At 41.0% G+C, this 19,228-nt stretch overlaps 1 protein-coding gene across 1 annotated transcript; it reads left to right on the forward strand.

Annotated features, from left to right (window-relative positions):
• Positions 1-8,091: 8,091 nt before the first annotated feature.
• LOC118427489 (high affinity choline transporter 1-like) lies at positions 8,092-17,257 on the forward strand. Its single transcript, XM_035837314.1, has 10 exons — positions 8,092-8,381; positions 10,404-10,517; positions 10,967-11,122; positions 11,618-11,766; positions 12,268-12,474; positions 13,174-13,327; positions 13,919-14,133; positions 14,504-14,600; positions 15,200-15,371; positions 16,243-17,257. The coding sequence occupies exons 1-10, from the start codon at positions 8,207-8,209 to the stop codon at positions 16,538-16,540; spliced, it is 1,737 nt and encodes a 578-aa protein (XP_035693207.1). The 5' UTR covers positions 8,092-8,206; the 3' UTR covers positions 16,541-17,257.
• The last annotated feature ends 1,971 nt before the right edge of the window (positions 17,258-19,228 follow it).

A 19,228-nucleotide genomic window follows, 5' to 3' on the forward strand; every position in this document is an offset into this window, starting at 1 on the left:
CATGTATCATCGTTGTTGAATTTGATCAGAAGATGTTATCATTTGGTGTAGTTAGATCTTAAATCTCTTATATCATGAGTATCATGATGGGTAATGATAAGCATTAACCATCCTTGATTACCACTAAGCACCAAGAAGCCACGTCTAGCGTATACGTAAACTGATGAGGGCAACAACAACAACAACTATGCTCTTTTAGAATGTTGTTGTAAATACAATGGATATTCTGATGAAAAGGCTATGTTTTGACATTGATTCGTCTAAAACTCACAAAAATGAAAAACAAGTTGAAATTATTTAGTCTCTAGACAAAAATGATTTCAGTGAAATTTCGTAGCGTAGAATGGCCGAGTAACCAAGCGAGCATACGAGGGGTGATCAATAAGTCCTCGGCCTCACCAAGAAATAACAAGCACAACTTAGATTTTCAGGCGGAACTTCATAGTATGAAGTCTTTTATCAATATCCTCCAAATTTTAAATCATTGGAGTCATTACTTTTCAGGCATTCGTTTTTTCTACACGTTCACACGTTCGATTTCTGCGTTGACGTGTTCTTGGAAAACTTTGCACGTAACATTAACTTCACTCACTACACGCAGGTGTAAAATGGGGGCCGGCCAATGGGGGGAGGCAAAAGGCAGTAGAAGGGGAGGGATTGGCTCCATCTTCCAATACCGTGCCCTAGACACAGTGTATAACAACCCAATGTCCCTTTGGCCTGAAAATGGCTATGAGACTACATTTAACTTTACACATAAATTGTCTATGAGAAAAGGGCAGATTGTTTTAGAAATTGCTGGGTTAGATTTGAGGACTACTGTTCAAAGTACACATACAATAGGTCAACGCAGGGTGATATATGTCACACAACATTCGTTTCTTCATCAGAAGCTTAAAATCGGCTAGTAGGCCGCTTTTCCCTGAAGTCACAAGGGAAGAGGTAAGGGTCAGGTAAAGGTACAGATTACATCATTTGAGTCCTAAAAAGTCTATAAACATTATGTATTATCACACATACATATGGTACAAAAGACATACCGGTGGAAGCTTGTATAGGTCCATGTCCTTTTGTTTTGGTATATCTGTCGTTTAGGTCACATAGGTCGTGCGACCGTCGTACGATTTTGATGCCATTTTGACACAGGACAAATCCCCCAAGACTGGAGGGATGCAAACATATGCGCAATTTTCAAAAAGGGAGACAGAGCGGTCCCCAGTAACTACAGACCTGTTTCACTTACCTGTATTTCCTGTAAACTACTCGAACACATTATCCATAGCCATATCATGAAACACTTTGAAGGCCACAATATACTTACAGACTACCAGCATGGATTCAGGGCAAAGCGATCCACAGAAACACAGCTTATTTTAACAATTCACGACATAGCTGGGGCACTGAACAATAAAAGACAGGTGGATCTAGCAATACTTGATTTCACTAAAGCCTTTGACAAAGTCCCACATAGCAGACTCATATCAAAACTGGAGTACTATGGAATTCAAGGTACTACATTAAACTGGTTAAAGGCTTTCCTGACGAACAGAGAGCAAACGGTAGTGGTTGAAGGGAAGGCCTCAGCTCCAGTTAAAGTAGCGTCTGGAGTTCCGCAAGGGACTGTCCTGGGACCATTGCTAATCCTATTGTACATAAACGACTTGCCAGACCAGCTCGATTCAAGTGTGAGGTTATTCGCCGATGATTGTCTGCTATATATAGAGGTATCCACACAAAATGATTCACAAGTTCTTCAGAAAGATCTGAACACCCTGGAAGAATGGCAAAGGAAATGGCTTATGCAGTTCAATCCTGATAAGTGCTATATCATGCACATAACGAACAAACGCACACCAAATGTGTCCCCTTACCAGTTTTGTGGTCAGACATTAGCAACCACGAAAAGCCACCCATACCTAGGTGTTACGTTAACAACTGGGCTGAAGTAGGGTGTCCATGTTAACAAAATAACAACCAAGGCTAAACAGACATTGGGAGTGATCAAACGCAACTTGTGGGCATGCCCAGCCAGGGTAAAATCACTTGCTTACACATCACTGGTAAGACCTAACCTTGAATATGCTGCAACAGTATGGGATCCGTATACAAAGAAAGACAAAGATAAACTTGAATGGGTACAGAACCAAGCTGCCAGATTCTGTACAAACAACTATAACAGGGATGCTAGTGTTACCAAAATGAAAACAGATCTGCAGTGGACATCACTTGAAGACAGAAGGAAAAGGTCTAGACTTTGCATGATGTACAAAATGACCAATAGACTGGTGGACGTACCAACTGATAAGTATCTAATACCAGCTCAAAAACGAGCAAGAAACAGCCATGACTTCAAATACAAGAGTTACCAACCTAGGATTGATGTGTTCAAAAATTCGCATTTTCCCAGAACTATCGTAGAGTGGAATTTGTTATCACCAAGCACAGTAGGGGCATCTTCTCTGAATAGCTTCAAAGAACGCTTGCAGATAGATGTGCAAAAGTTAGGTGTGACGGGTCGTTCGGTGTAATATAACCAGCTGCTGCCGCGCCGCGTGCCTGCGAAGCTGGTGTGTTACGCCGAACGGCGGTTATACCGGCTATATAGATACAGATACAGATACAGATAGAATTTGGAAGCAGGCCGTGACAGAACTAACCACCGTCATGCATCATTTTGTGTACCATATTTAAGACAGTTGAACTTTGCAGGAGAAGACGTGTATTTTTGTCCTCCAAATTGCCAAAAGTTAGCGATCGTGCGATGATCGCACGACCTATGTGACCGCGCCCTTACCAATTTACACACCAAATATCATCACGATGCAATAGTTATGCTGACTACAAATATCCAGGAACCAAAAAACACTCAAAACTGTGACTGTTACAGTACTTCCATTCTTTAAGAAGGGTATAGAATGGGACAGGCACTTCTGCACTTAAATATAGTGCCGGGTCGTTCTCAGTTTGAATTTGAACAACAACATTTGGTAGAAAGTAGGTCAAGTGTACCAGACAGTGCTAGTGTGTACTTTAGACTTGATTTTCATGTCTCTACTAAGCGCGACGCCACTCAGCAAACTTCATTGTTTGGTTACTGTGGTATGTTTGACATGAAAATCGTGTCTGAAATACCCTGTACAACATTGCTACACACTCGAACATGGCTACATGCTTGATAGTACACACTCTTAACCAATCTTTGTTTACTATAACATCGTGTTGTCGAAATTTCACCCAGAATTGAGAATAGCTCGGTACCATAGCCGCATGTTTTCCGTGACAGGGGCATGGAGTTTGGACAATAAAATATTTATTGTACAACAATTGTACAAGGTACAAAGTATGGCATCAACTGGAACATAACTACAGTTCTGTAGCTATAACGTTATAACGTTACCATACATATAGGGATTGTCGCATATCTTTATGTATGAAGAGCCCAATACTCATATCGAGAGGAATATGGGGTGACCTGATGTGCTTGGCTAAAAACGCATTGAGGTGGTATCGCACTGCACTCTGGGCACCGACACTGCGGGGTTCGAAAGATTACTCAACGAATTTTGGGGATAAAGAACGGATTTTCTTACATTTTGTGTATTTTGTTTGTCTTCTAAGTAATACAAAACTTTACCAGTCGCGCAGCAATAAAGGGATCGTGAGATACAGCTGCGAACAACATAACAACCCTAACTACAATACTCCGTCAGGAGGTGTCCGGTCCTTCTCAGAGGTAACACACAAAAACTCACCAGTCATGGTCATGAACCCGACGAAGACGCCGATGTCTCTCCCGGCCAGTATGACCTGTTGGCTCTCTGGGCTTTCGTCTTTCTTCTGCTCGCCTCGCCTCGCGGCCCACAGCCCGATAGCAAGGATCAGCAGGTAAAACACTACTATGGCAATAATACCAGGGACGTTAACAGCCATTTTGTATAAACTACTCTTCCAAACGCAAAATTTCAAGGACTGTTGTTGAAGGCAACCTAACTCTGTAATACCTAAGACCACAGTGTGAAGTACACAATAGTTATACGTTAGTTATCAATTTCAAGTGATCTACCAATGGGAACAGTATTTCTGCTGCTTTAGCCAATTAGCGTCCACCAAAGAATCACTCCATCTGTTTAAAGTCTACTTTTCTTACATCATCCTAACGATATATATATATATATATATATATATATATATAGAGAGAGAGAGAGAGAGAGAGAGAGAGAGAGGGATAGGTAGAGAGATAGGTTGAATGATTGCAATATCATCCCAAATATAAATGTATGACTGACAAGACAACAAAACAAATAAAGCGTAAAAAGGTTCGTTTTTAACTATGGGAAATGGAATGGGGTTGTTATTAACATGTAGTACCTTGTAGTACCTTATCTAACCACTAACATGTTTGAGATGGAATGTTTAACTTGAATGTTTAAAAGTTTACCAAACTCTACGTGTACAAACAGACCAGAGTTCATGTCCTTACTTAACGATCATGCCAACCCTTTTGTTACACAGTGGGGTTATATTTACACTTCTAATTCTAGGTCTTCGATAAACGTCAGTGGGGTAGTGCGGCGCAATGGCATGGTGTTTGGTCCGTAACCCAGAGGTGTTGGGTTAAAATCCGTTTATGTGCTGTTTATATCCGACCTAGTACCCTTGGAAAAGACACTTCACACGACGTTTTTCACTTCTCTTTGTAGTAAATGAGTACCTACCTTCGGGCTGAAGATATCATCCTTCGCAGGGTTGGCTTTTTTAGGAGAGGGGGGGAGGTCGCGATTTTTAACGTTGGCTAGGTTCCTTATGCCGAGACAGGGAGTTTGCTGATGAAGGTAGTTTGTCGTGGAAACAGTTTTGCCCCGCCTAAAACACTTTTTTTTCTGAACAACAAAAGCTATCTACCATCCTAAAATCATAAGCACAGGCGGTCCAGAACACCAGATGCAGAGAAAAAGGCCTGTAGTACCCACCAAAACCTGTAGGAAGGCCATTATCAGATGTGTGCTTCGTTTCTCAACACCTACTTCATACAACACACAAAAAGTATCATAAACATCCACCCACAGCACCTCGAGTTATTTTGTACACTTGACACAGTCATGTAGCCAACCAGACAGAAAACCACAAAACCTTCGTGATAATTGTAATGAGACAGATTAAATGACAGAAAAGATAGCAAACCCATGTCCAAGCCTGGTAGTTACATGTATTAGGCAGCACCTAGATGATCTATCTCACACGATAGGTCACAAAGTTTCGGTCATTGCGTACAAAACAACCTGTTAGTCCGCTCTCCCAGCTTTGGAACTTTCCGCGTTCCGTCAGACGACTTTTATTCAGGAGACGCGCTCGGAAACAACAAAAACAGCAACAACAACTATAGAAAACAAAGACGCAAATGGCGGTAAACATTCCCGGTATCATCGCCATCGTGGTGTTTTATCTTTTGATTCTGGCGGTGGGGATGTGGGCTGGACGACGAGGGAAAAAGGACGAAAACAGCACCGAGACTAAGAACGCCATGTTGGCGGGCGGGAAGAAATATTGGCACGTTCAACTAACTGCTGACACTGGCAGGTAGATCTGGGGGGAAAACGATAACAATCAACAGTCAGGTTTAGGAAATGTATCTATATCAGATAAAAAGAGATAACGATAAGGACAGTATAAATGTTTGTATACGTACAGGTATAACCACTCTTCCGTTTATCACACAAGATTAGTAAGACCCACATGTTGATGACTGAAATCTCAATGATTCGTAGACTTTGATAGAACTCTGAAGAATGTACGAGATTTAATCACATGTATCTACTATCAATACCAGTGAAAACAAATATCCGGAAACACAGTCAGACACACACACACATACGGACAGACAGGCAGACACACACAAAACTAAACCCCCATTTTTCATTGAGGTAATTAGAGGTCGATTCATTCAGTAAATGTGAGATAATGAGTAACGTCGTGTATTAATTAAGGGTTAATGACCCGCCCCGAGGTGTATATGGTGTCATAACGCCTGGCCCTTTGCTGTCACCACCGAATAAAACCACCTCGTTCGCTTCGCTCACTCGGTGGTTTTATGAGGTGGTTATAGCAAAGGACCAGGCGTTATGACACCATATATACCGAGGAACAGGTGGGTCATTAACCCTATTATCATATAGCCTACCCACACTGACCCATTTAAGAGTAGATTAGAGTAGAGTTTCCAGATGAGTAGGAGCGACAAATTCTTTTCTAAAACATACATCTTTTATTCAGTACATACATTTGAACAGTGAATTTGAACAACATAAAACTTGTACGTGAAATGTATTTCTGTCCCAAGGCTTAAAATAAGAACAAAGTCGATTCATTATGTTACAAACTGTTGCACGCTCCGTATTTATCCACTCGCCCATTCTCCAGTTTGTCGAGTTCGTTCGTATCAGGCGCTAAATCTCTGCCGCTTTCCTGAGGTATTCCGGGATCCCTGTGCTTCACAGCTCTTGAGAATCTCGTTCACTACGAACCCAGACACGACTTCTCCGAAGAAAGGTAGCATTTTGGTCCTCCAGCGCCATGACCGCTACTCAATGGCGGACCGTGGTGTTATTGTTGTCTGAACTTGAATGGGCGGGGTGCAAATAATTTTATTTTCCATTTGCAGTTTAAATTGGACATGACTTGAAATAGATTTCATTGTCTTAAATATTATAGGTAATTCAATGTTGTTTTAAGAGAGTAAATGTTTTCTTTTAACAAAGAAACACGCACTACCGATATTAATAGAGGGAGCCATCCCCCCTGCCATGCCTGTACTTATTCCCCTATCTTGGCAGACGGACGATTCCTGGATATCTCATTCTGATTGGCCAGCGTCATGTTTGTCTGTCCTCTTGATTGGTTTAAACTTTCAAAAGTTTTATCACATATGTGATAATCAAAAATTTAATGCATGGCTGTTACAGCGTCATAACCAGCATGAAACGGGGCCTTCTGATTGGCCCACGTCCCCTGGCTATATGATAATAAGCGCTGTTTTTAAAAGTTCTGTGTATGGGACTGGTAATTTCTAGACGAGGGTATTGACCACAAAGTCACCAAATTATATAGTTTCTCTCACAAGTGAATGCCTGTTTGAGTATTGCCTGTACGTAATAGCACAATAAAAAAAAGTGGAAAACTTGTTGCTGTTTTTTTTTTTTACTTGAAAATAGCCATCTTGTCAACAACATAGCACTGGCAAACATACAGTCAAGCTACTAGTCATGCGTTTCTAACCTGAATTCACGAAGGATTTGGCATTGTTGTGGGTGCGGGCCGAATAACTGCATTTTTCCCTGCGGCATCATAGCCTTGTTAAGGACAAGCACGGATGGGTGCATCTTAACTGCCGTATCATTGTGTTACTCTGCAAGAAGACGTTCAACTCCGGCTATTCTCGACGTGTTGAAAAATGGGGATATAGTTTGGGGTGTGTCTATATGTCTGTCTGTCCGTGTTTCCAGATTTTTGACCAGCACAAAAATTGGACAAACACAGTTAAGTCGAAGTAAAGATAGAGTGCCCAAGCTCTCAACTGCTTGAACTTTTATACATAAAACAATGACATTGGCAAATAGAGAAAAGAAATCTAACTACCTTCTACTGTCGCATTATAAAGTGCCTATCGTGGAGCCTTATGGACACCTGCACCAAAACTAACGTATTTTTAATGAGATAAACTCATTCAATCCGATATGCGTTACTTTGATATAGCTTGATAAACTGAGTGGACTATAGTCTTCTCATAGAAATATTCAATATAGTTTCGTGTCGTTCTTACATTTACAGCGTGTGTCCTCGCTCAAATAAGGCCTAAAAGAGAACCTAGCGCAAACCTAGCATTTTCGTACACTTACTAGTATTAGCCATGTAGCAAACCGACCTCAAAAAGGGAGCATGACCTTCTCGACAAAGGTAATGAGACAGATAAGATGACAGAAAAGATAGCAAACCCTTAGGCCTGGTGATTTACATGTAACAGACACCACCTATACAATTTACGACACGAGAGGTCACAAATAGTGCGAAACCTGTTCGTCCACTCTCGTAGCGTTACCAGCTTTGGAAATTTCCATTCTGTCAGACGACATTTTCCCACAGTGTGCGCTCGGAGACAACAACAACAACAACTCTAGAAAACAGGCGTCTGTTGTGACTGAGACACACAAAAATGGCGGTAAACATTCCCGGTATCATCGCCATCGTGGTGTTTTATCTCCTGATTCTGGCGGTGGGAATGTGGGCTGGACGGCGAGGGAAAAAGGACGAGAACAGCACCGAGAGTGAGAACGCCATGTTGGCGGGAAGAAACATCGGCGGGTTCACTGGACTTCTAACGCTAACAGGTAGGTCTGAGCAGAACAATCAACATAACTTTATCAACTGTATCTATAAACCAAACATTATAACCAAGGAAGACAACGTTAAGTATAGTGTAAATGTTTAAATGTATACATGTATTTTTCGGTTAACACGCCAAATTGGCAAGCACGTGGTAGGAGTTGAAAGTTCAATCATAAACTAGAATGGAACCCAACCGAAGACACTGGTTTCAATCAATTTTGTGTTGTGCCTACTATTAATGCTAGTCAAGGATTAAAGAAAATTGACTGATTAAGGGATGGATATTTAGTATGTGTGTATTGAAGCAGTTTTGAATCGTTTTGACTAAGGGACTGGTAAGTTTTGAAGGGGGCGTTGACCACATGTTGTTTACAGTACAAAATCACCAATAGATTCTTTCCTGAATAGTGATTGCTTGAGAATCGCATGTGCGCAATATCAAGACGAAAAAGTAAACAACCAATTGTTTTTTTTTATACATAACAACATTATAGCACTATTAGTTTAGAGTTTCTAACTTGAATACATGGAGAATTCGGGCACGTTGTGGGTGCGGGCCGAATAACTGGGTAAAGCTTGCCCTGCGGCATCATAGTCTTGTAAAGACATGCACGGATGGGTGCATCTGAACTGACTATTATTGTGTTACTCTCCAAGCAGAGAGTCGGCTCCGACGACTCGACTGTTTGGGGGAATTTCTGTCAGGCGTTCTATTTCTATTATGTACTGTTTTCTTAGCCTCTATCAGGCTCCGTGGTCTAATTGTACATGTAGAAATTGGAAACATAATGTTTCTACTTAGGCTGGAACTCCCCTATCGTACTATTGACATTATTTGTCTAATTTCTACAATTAGACCACCGATCCACGGAATCTTGTAGAGGCTACTGTATTCTCTATATCTTTTGGCCACGGTGCAAAGTAGAAAGCCCAACAAAAACAACATATCAAATCAACAGGCGCCTCGAGCTGTGTTTGGAGATGATTATTGCTTCTTTATGTTGTACAAAGGGCTAGGAATGTTTAGAATGTTGCCAACTCAAGACCTAAGGCCCCCTTTCCACTAGACGGCAATCGCGCTGCGCTCTCACTGCGACCTAAAAAGGATATGTGTAACCTTCGCTCTCACACTGGGTATATCATACAAAATGTAAAAGTGTGACTGAGGAGACAACAAAACACACAAAGTATAAAAAGATTCGTTTCTTTTTTATAGAAGTCGTTGAGCGATCTGTCAAATTATAGGTCGCAGAGAGAGCGCGGCGAGAGCGCCGTCGACGTCCTAGTGGCAAGGAGGTATAAAGGAAAGTATATCCTTTGGACGCTAGGCCAAGGGCAAGCATGTCAATATGATGTGAGGCTTCGGGGGCATGAAGTCATATTTTCATATTTCAAAATCACGAAAGCTTTCATGCAAATGGAGACAATCCAAGATACACAAGAGGACTTCAAACTTTGCAACTTAACAATTTTTGGCTTAATATAACCCTTGTCCTGCTGGGAATTGTGGTCAATTCAACCCCAACTAACCTGGTTAACTAATCAGATCAGTATAACTTAATCTGTTCTGTGATGCTGCTGTAGGTTTACCTCAGTAATTAAGCTCCTCACGATTCAACCCCTGGCTGCGAAGAGAGAGTAGTCGGCCCACGCAATAATAATCTAAAAATAGGGGCTAAGACAAGAGAGGAATAAGGAACTCATAGCATGTTTCATTTGGTACAAAACTAATACATTGTTCGGTTCCGTAGGTCCCTAATATAGAGCGCACGCGTAATCAGAGTTCCACGACAACATAGCTTCACGAAATGGTTTTAACCTTTACTTGCAACTGGTGTATTGTGTTGTCCTAATGAAATAAGGACTTTATTTGCATAAGTTATGCTAGTTGATAATTTCCTCTACCCAAATAACAGACGTACAATATCTATGATAAGAAAGAGGGCTCTAGACGCATTTTCTGATGATTCATGCCGAAGTTTGCGACACTAATTAATAATGACGCCATTTTGTTTTCGCTACAGCAACATGGGTGGGAGGAGGTTACATCAACGGAACGGCTGAGGTCATCTTTAACCCCAAACAGGGTGCGGTGTGGTGTCAGGGTCCTATCGGTTCCTCTCTGGGCCTTATCATCGGTAAGTTCTGTATATTTCACATTTCACAATTCACAAGGAAACTCGCATTTCCAGGAATTTCTGGACCCTGTCACACCCGTAAAACTTGTCATGTCCGAGTCATGTTCAGGAATGTACGGAAATATCAAGGCTCAGACACACCGGATGGGGAACTTCGTGTACACGGTCCAACATGTCAAATTCAACAGGTGTGACATGGCCCAGAAATTCCTGGAAATGTGAGTTTTCTGCAATGCTGTGTATTACAACGGGGTCAGTTTTGAAATTGGTTCATGACATAGATACACTTTATAGAGAATCAACTGGCATGACACTTAACATTAAAAAGAACCAAGAATAGATGAGATTAGAAAGAGAGCTGTTGTTTAGATAGACAATGTGTGTTGTTGTTGCTGCTGTATACCTCGTATATACATCAAATAACGAACCGTTGTAATGTTTATCCATAGGTGGACTGTTTTTCGCCAAGAAATTCCGATCTCAGGGTTACGTCACGATGTTGGACCCCTTCCAGCAGAGATATGGCCGGAGGATGGGGGGACTGCTGGTCGTCCCGGAACTGTTGGGCGACATCTTCTGGGGTGCTGGCATTCTAGCTGCACTGGGTAAGAAACCTTACACCACATTAAAAACTAGAAATACTACCTGATCTTTGTAAGCAAACGCACACAGGTTTTCCATTTGATTTTTGTCGGGAAAATTTGTAAGATGGTGGCATGATATACATTGTATAAGAGTGAGAATCATATGCTATCCCAGACAAGAAGTTTTATTGAAATTCTGTAACTTTGTGGTAGTGCAGCCTTGGAACTACCTAGCCTATATCTAGACCGGAAACAAGATGGCGCCTGGAAGCTGTCAGAAGGCCAATATGGCGGCGCCCATGAACAAGGACGATTATGAAATTCCACTCTCTATATCAGATGCCAGAAAACACATATACACACGGTTTTAGTGCGCCATTGTGGAATCATGCATGTTTCTACATTTGCCATATTTTATTCTATAAAGAACCATCTTATAAAGTACATGTTACTAGCAACAATGAGTGTAACATCCGCGGGGAAATACTAAATTCTGTTTTGCTTTGTTTTTTTCAGGTGCGTCTCTCAGCGTGGTGTTGGACCTGGACCTGGTCGTGTGTGTTCTCATCTCGGCGGCCATAGCTGTTGTTTACACCCTGTTTGGAGGCTTGTATTCTGTTGTCTACACTGACGTCATCCAACTGTTTTGCATATTTATCGGCACGGTAAGTAGATTAGCCTCTTCTCTAATTTCAAGGTCCTTATGTGAAATAAATCATTTCTATATTTATAATCAAAATCAGTGATAAATTACCAACATTAAGTGATTACCATATCAGATTGGCAAGTGTACACATCTATATCTATTCATCTATTTACAGTTAAGGGTATCTGTGTGCATGGGCATTTTATGTGTGTGTGTGTGTGTGTGTGTGTTTGTGCGTGTGTGTGTGTATTTGTATGCATGTGTATGTATATCTTTGCACGTTCATGAGTACACAATTGCTCGCAGCAAACCATTTCCAATTTTGTACTCTGACGTTGAACACATCTCCTGTCGTAATGTCTAAAAGCCACCGGTTTATCTTTGTATTTGTTTAAGTTTGTTACAATCTTTGTTTTCAACCTCTTTTTTCATTGATGTAATCATTTCTGCTTCTATGTACTCGTATGTGATTGTTTATGTGTACTCAAGATGCAATAAAAAACACCGTCTCCTTTCTCAGTGGCTGTGCGTGCCCTTCGCCCTCACCAACCCTAACGTGTCCAGCATCACGAGTACCCAGCTGACCCGCCTCCTGTACACACCCGTCATCACACCGGTCAACGCCACGTTAAACATCACCACCTTCCAGGTGTCCAACTCCACGGGCTGGTTCGGGGTCTGGGACAACAGGAGGACCGGCATCTGGATAGACTACTTCCTACTCTTGGTAAGTTGTGGTTTATCATTGAGTCTAGTAATCCATCTTCTCCAATTTTCATTTATACTTTGAGATATTCAGCCAAGTCTTGAAGGATAATAAAGTTCTTGGTACACAGCCAATTGCAAGTTATAGCTAGTTGCCTAGGCGACGTTTCAGTGAGTCGTTTCTGCCACCCTCCTTAGTGCACTGCAGCCGAGATGACGGGTTTGTGTGTAATGTCAGTCTCGTTTGTGACCACATTTTTGCCCTGCAGCAACGACATCTAGCTGCAGTTTGCAGTAGAACTAGTCTGACCTGTCTTTTACTAGATAACAAAGTTCTTGGTAAACAGCCATGACACATTTGCCTAGCAGATGACTGGGTGTCTGTCTGTCACCTTCCTCTTCGTTTTATGACTGGTTTTACTGCAAACTGCAGCTAGGTGTCGCTGCTACAGTATTAATAATGCGGCCCCAAGCGTAACAGAGCACCCCCCTCCCCATTACGGTTCATGACTACGGTTGGAGGTAGAATAAGTCGTCAGTATTGCCCTGAAGGTGACAGAACGTCAACAAGCTATATAACGCTTAATTGACTGTATACAAAGAACTGTATACCAACCTGATGAAACTTCATATATTCACGAAATATTACTTGCTAAGTTGAACTGATGATACGGCGTTGATTTTCGTTGAGAAATGATTTTATGTGTAATTTTACTTGTAGACTCTTGGAGGAATTCCGTGGCAGGCGTATTTCCAACGTGTTCTGGCGGCCAAGTCTACCAACAACATCCGGGCAATCTCCGTGACTTCTGGGTTCCTGTGTATGATCATGGCTATCCCGTCATTCCTCATTGGCGCGATTGGAGCTTCCACAGGTGACCTATACTATATCCGTTTTTCCCTTTCAAGTCTAGCATGGTGTATGCATGGGTCAAGGCATTAGTTAATGTTGTGAATAGCATTCTCTGCAAGCTTAAAATCTACTGCCAGAGCGCGAAAAGAAAACACGGTTTGGGACGATTCCGAACGTTCTAGTTTTGGACTAGAGTACTTAGAAATAAGCAAGTGTTTCGTGTTTATGTATGAAATTTGAGGCTGTATTTTGCTTTCAAATGTTTATATATAATGTACGCGATTGGTGGAATTTTGTACCAAAATTGCCAAGAGAAGGGGGTGGCCAGACATGTCACAAACACTATAAACGCCAAATGTCAGCTTTTACAAAAGCACTTGTTTATTAGTGTGTTTTTTTTTCGAAATGATGCGAAATACATTAGGCAAGTGGATGTCATCTGCCTACTGTGGTCTTGAATATACGTGTGAGTACATAGTAGTAATAGATGCTACGCCGCCTTCAGTATTTCTTCATCAAATGCAATGCAATTGCTGCTAACGCCAACAAAGTGTTGGAAACATCATGAGTTAAAAATAAAATCTAACATGACATTTTGTTACATACATTCCAGACTGGCCCAACACAGCATACGGTAAAGACCCAGCCGTCGCGGGAGAAGCCAGTCAGATCCTACCCATCATCCTGCAGTACCTGACTCCGACGTGGGTGTCGTTTTTCGGACTCGGTGCCGTGTCCGCTGCCGTCATGTCTTCCGCTGACTCCTGCATCTTGGCGGCCAGCACTGTGTTCGCCAAGAACGTCTACAAGGAAGTGTTCCGGCCAAAGGTTTGTTCTTACTTTTGGGACAAAACCTAACGCTACTTCACCTTTATCCGCGGGGTAATATATATCTGTTGTATCTAAATAATATGCATGGCAAGTTAGCGTACTTTGTTTTTAAATTGCAATGTTTTCAAAATATATATATATAAAATGTACAAGGTGTATGGTTTGAAAACATGGACTTCATGTTCTTAAATATCCCATTTTTAAAAACAACGAATATAGGTTACCCCTAGGGTGTAGGTTATCGTTTTCAGGACATATCTTACGGCCTGGTTTAGTGTCCTTTGGTTTTGGACGTGGTTAAAGTACAACTTAAGAAATTTCAACGCCGGAAAACGCCAGATTTTAATTTTTCTTTACACATCTTCAGGCATCTGAGACGGAGATTGTTTGGGTGATGCGCTTCTCTATTTTCGTGGTCGGTGCCATGTCCACAGCCATGGCAGTGACTGTCAAGACCATCTATGGTGAGATATACCATTCAATCTACTACATACCCCCCTCCCACCTAAAAAGAGGAAAATTCAACTAGTCTTTCTAATCTGTACCTCTTTGCAGTCAGTGCATAAACGTAAGAAACAAATAGGAACGATTAACATTATTGACGACTTGACTGCGTGATAAGCTTGAAGGCAATACTTACACTTGAATTTCGTACTATTTCCCCTAAAATACTGAGTGTATACAATAGCATACTGTGCATCTTCGATCACGGAAATGGTGAAACAATTTTTCTACTCACTGTACGGTACCTTTTTTGTAGCCTTGGGAGTAATACCAGCTCACCTTTCTCCGTTGCATAATCGTTATCCGTTGTGTTTAAGTACAAATTGACGGACGGTGGCTTCAAATTGAATATTTTCAAAATATTGCAGGTTGAAACCACAATCAGTCAACCGGACATAAACACACTTTTTGATAAAGGATATTGGTTACCTCACCGATGAAGATGACGTGGCGTGGCGTGGTATTTGACACACATCTCTCATCAAAACCATTTTTGGTTAGTGGTTACTAAGCCATGAGTCACAGTATACTAACTTGTCATACGTTTATCTGTTCGTAGGGCTGTGGTACCTGTGCTCGGACATGGTGTACGTCATCCTGTTCCCCCAGCTGATCTGTGTGGTGTATCTGAAGTTCACCAACACGTATGGCTCTCTGTGCGGATTCATAGTGGGGATGATCTTACGGTTTGGTGGAGGAGAGGAGCTTCTGTTTCTACCTGCTGTTATCAAGTAAGCAAACGACGGGCACTACAATCTAGGCCCCTTATAGTTCGCAACCTAATTTCCTTCGACTTTCTATGAACCAGCGTTTTGGGGGGCCGATTCAAGATGTTCTCTAATGCCGGGCAGATCGTCTAGGCGAACTGAAACGATTTCCTGAGCAATAGAGAACAGCGGCCATGGTATAAAAATTGCGAATCATGCTCCCATAATTTTCCATAAACGCCAGCGCTGCCAGGTCTCGGAAGGAGAGGCTAGTCCAAATGACCTCTTCTCAGACGCATATTGAGAGTTATAACCTGATGACAAACCGCCCCTAAACCATGGGTTTCTGGCAAAGCAATTTGAACAATTCCAGGACAATTCTAGTTACTTTCTCCAGTAAAGCTGGTTCACCTTTATCCGAGGTTAAGCTTTATTCATTGTTTGTAAGAAAAAACGTATTTAGGAAAATGAAGTCGACGGACGGTGGTTTCAAATTGGACCATTTTGAAAATTTGAAACCACTGTTCGCAGACTTAATACTCCTAGATGTGCAACGGATAAAGGTCACCCCACGGATAAAGGTGAACTAGCGTTACCTTTAATAAAGTTTAAACAACAGGCAAATGATCATTCCGTATTTTACGAAAATAGACCGTGACATTTTCTATCATGAACGTGGTATGCCCGCGTGGCTATCAAAGATGACGGTACACGATATCGAAAGGTGGGTAAAGAAGAACGGGCCGTCTTTTATAACGTGCTCTAGACACAGTAAATTTACTCACGATCAACCACACAAGAAATCACCGCCCCTAGGCCTACGACCTCAGATGCTATATACTGTATACAGGATCTTTGACTTTAACTTAACTACTCTGTACTCTCTTGTACCCAGGTACCCATTCTATGACGACACCACCGGTACGCAGTACTTCCCGTTCCGAACCTTCGCCATGCTGTGCAGTCTGATGTGGATCGTCGTCGTCTCCCTCATCACCAAGGTCATCTTCGAGAACGGAAAAGTCCCGCTCCGTTTCGACATCTTCTACTGCTACCACGAGGATCCGGGCAAGGATCCGGAACCGGAAAAGAAGGATGTAGAGGTGGATCTCTTGGAAAACGGGTCTAATGTTTCAAGGACGGTTACAAAGTTTAGAGGGAATGGGAAATCCGAGGACGAAGCAATGTTGTAAATTCCGAATGAAATGTAAACTTAACGTTCAGGAAGCTTATACATTCAAGTAAACAACATCAAAAGGCAATTCAAACCCCAATATAATTTGAAAACGATCTTTACCAGTTATTGAAGTTGACATGTTCAACTGTTTGTTCTACTAGAGTTAGATGTACTTGTATTGACTGTTCGGTCAGTGACGCTTGGAGAAGAGTGATGGATGTCACTCGAAACGTCAGGAACTGAATTTTTATCCAATCTAAAGAATTATTGCCTTGAAAATCAAATTTATTTCGACTCACCAACCTCAATCTTTGTGAAGGTATCTACTGCTTCTGTGACGTCATGTTACGCAGATAGAGCACATGATTCGGTGCATAGTTGCAAATTCGCAAGAGGAATATAAAATGCCTCTGCAACTATCCTTCAATAAAATTGGGGTACCATAGACCTTCTGCAACTTATGATTCACTGCTCACTGAGTCACGTGTGCTATTTGCATAGCGTGACGTCACAGAAGTGATTTCCCATTTCTTGACAAAGACTGTCGTTGAGCAGTTAGAGATTTGAGTAAGTCCATTATTTGTTTGTTTAGGAAATTACATTTTTACTTTAATCAATAATAACTTCAACGAAAAAAAAGATGAAATATTTCGGGTAAATTACGTAATTTGTTAATCATGGGACAGCAGATCTTTTTAGAATACATTTGACAGCACGTTAGACGTCATGCCTTAACAAAACTGACGCAATGACGTGAACGATATCAAATGGACATCAACATTGGTCATATTACATATAACAATTTCAAAAGCATTTACTGTTCGTAAAAAATTCCAATATTTGTACTAGCCGTTAGAACTTGTTGTGATACTTGTGAAAGTTTTTGACGACGCCTCGGGGAGTCGTCAAGTGGTATATATTGCGTTCAGTCTGCAAAAATTCTAGGAATTGCACAGGCATTTTTCCACAGGAATGCAGTATGCTGGGTATGCAAGCACCGCCCCCCCCCCCAATCCAAATTGTTATATTCAGAGCCAAATATAATTGTTCAAGGCCTATTATACTATCAAAGCACTGGAATATTACGAAGTAGGACAGCCATGTGGGTAAGGTGCAAGAAAGTCATTCAAGGACGGAAGTGCTGGAAACAGTTGGTTCTTCCTTATTTTTTATTCTCCACTACACACTGTAGTGCTCAGCTGTAGGTTAAGGTGATCTTAGGTTACTGGCAGACCATTGTGCTGTACCAGGGATAGTACATTTCTGCTGGCTGTAGGTTTATGTTACAGGTGGGCTCGTATATTGTGCCAGGGAAAGTGCGACAGGGAAGTTCCAGTCTATTTCTGATTTGAGCTGAATTGTTGTTCCCCTTAATCGTCGTCATGGCAATAATATTTCTATTGCCAGTCTTGTTATGTTAAAAAACTACTACATTATAACATATGCCGATTTTACATATACCTCAGTACATTGTAGTTTACAAGTACATTGTATAGTACACATGTAAAGGACCAAAGTACAATGCTCTATGTGATCAGCATTTTGTCAAGCCACAAGGGGAAGGATGGTTTCCAATACAAGTTCTCAATACATAGATAACAGCATAGATGTATGTAATCACCATGTAAAATACAATGTACTACTATATCATATAGTATAGACGATATGTGTTACTCCGATATAGCTAGATACAGGCACATGATAGATATGGTCTTCTCATAGAACTTTTCAATATCTTTTCGCGCCATTCTTACATTTTTACGGCGTTTATATTCACCCATATAAGGCCTAAAATGTTGGGAATTAATATTCAGACCGAACCTAGCACGAACTTGCTGACCTAGCATTTTCTGAGGTCGGCCGCTTGCAAAGGATATACAGTTTGTCATATGATCGGTGAAATTTAAGCAGATCGACCAACTGTGTTTTATACTCTTTTGAAGAAAATATTTGATCTTTGAACAAGTTTAGTAAACATTGTACAGAGTACATCTATGAAATGATCAACTTGTTGATAACGATCACAAATGGCGTTTCATTTACAACTTTTTGCTCTGATGGTAGTCAAGAAAAATCTATACAGAATCTCCCAAACTGAATCTCTGCTAAGGAACCATACAAAAATTTTGCGCAAATATTTTTTGTCGTAAAATGTAAGTGTACTCCAGTGTACTATAATGTTTCGGGAGTATTTTAATGTATGTTTTTTTAAATGAATAAAGTTGTATAAGATGCATATCTGTACAGTAACAAAATATGATGTCCTGATGCATTTCACTTTAGTTTATAGTCATAGATTGTATGTTTTTGCAATCTTCGGACGACATCTGAAGAAAAAGAAGAGAATCTTTACATATTGACCTGAATTTTTCAGGAGCATAATAAGAATGATTTCTGAATAAATTTTCAAAGTTTCAAAGGAAACATATAGTTTTACCCTAGGCTTTACTTGCCTCTAACAGGCTCCAAGAAGCGGTGGTCTAGTTGTAAAAATTGGACAAATAGAGTCAATAGTACGCTAGGGGATTGGAGGTGTGTAAAGCATAGGGTAAAACTATATGTTTCCTTTGAAACTTTGAAAATTTATTCAGAAATCATTCTTATTATGCTCCTGAAAAATTCAGGTCAATATGTAAAGATTCTCTTCTTTTTCTTCAGATGTCGTCCGAAGATTGCAAAAACATACAATCTATGACTATAAACT

The sequence above is a fragment of the Branchiostoma floridae genome, chromosome 12 (assembly GCF_000003815.2).
Source record: "Branchiostoma floridae strain S238N-H82 chromosome 12, Bfl_VNyyK, whole genome shotgun sequence".
In the NCBI taxonomy this organism is placed as follows: Eukaryota; Metazoa; Chordata; class Leptocardii; order Amphioxiformes; family Branchiostomatidae; genus Branchiostoma; species Branchiostoma floridae.

What these genes read in the sequence shown, in the direction of transcription:
- LOC118427489 (XM_035837314.1), top strand. Translation starts at nt 8,207, where the DNA reads ATGGCGGTAAACATTCCCGGTATCATCGCCATCGTGGTGTTTTATCTC. An exon ending in TAGACTACTTCCTACTCTTG is followed by an intron (nt 12,475 to 13,173) that starts GTAAGTTGTGGT and finishes TTTTACTTGTAG; the next exon opens with ACTCTTGGAGGAATTCCGTG. An exon ending in TTTCTACCTGCTGTTATCAA is followed by an intron (nt 15,372 to 16,242) that starts GTAAGCAAACGA and finishes TCTTGTACCCAG; the next exon opens with GTACCCATTCTATGACGACA.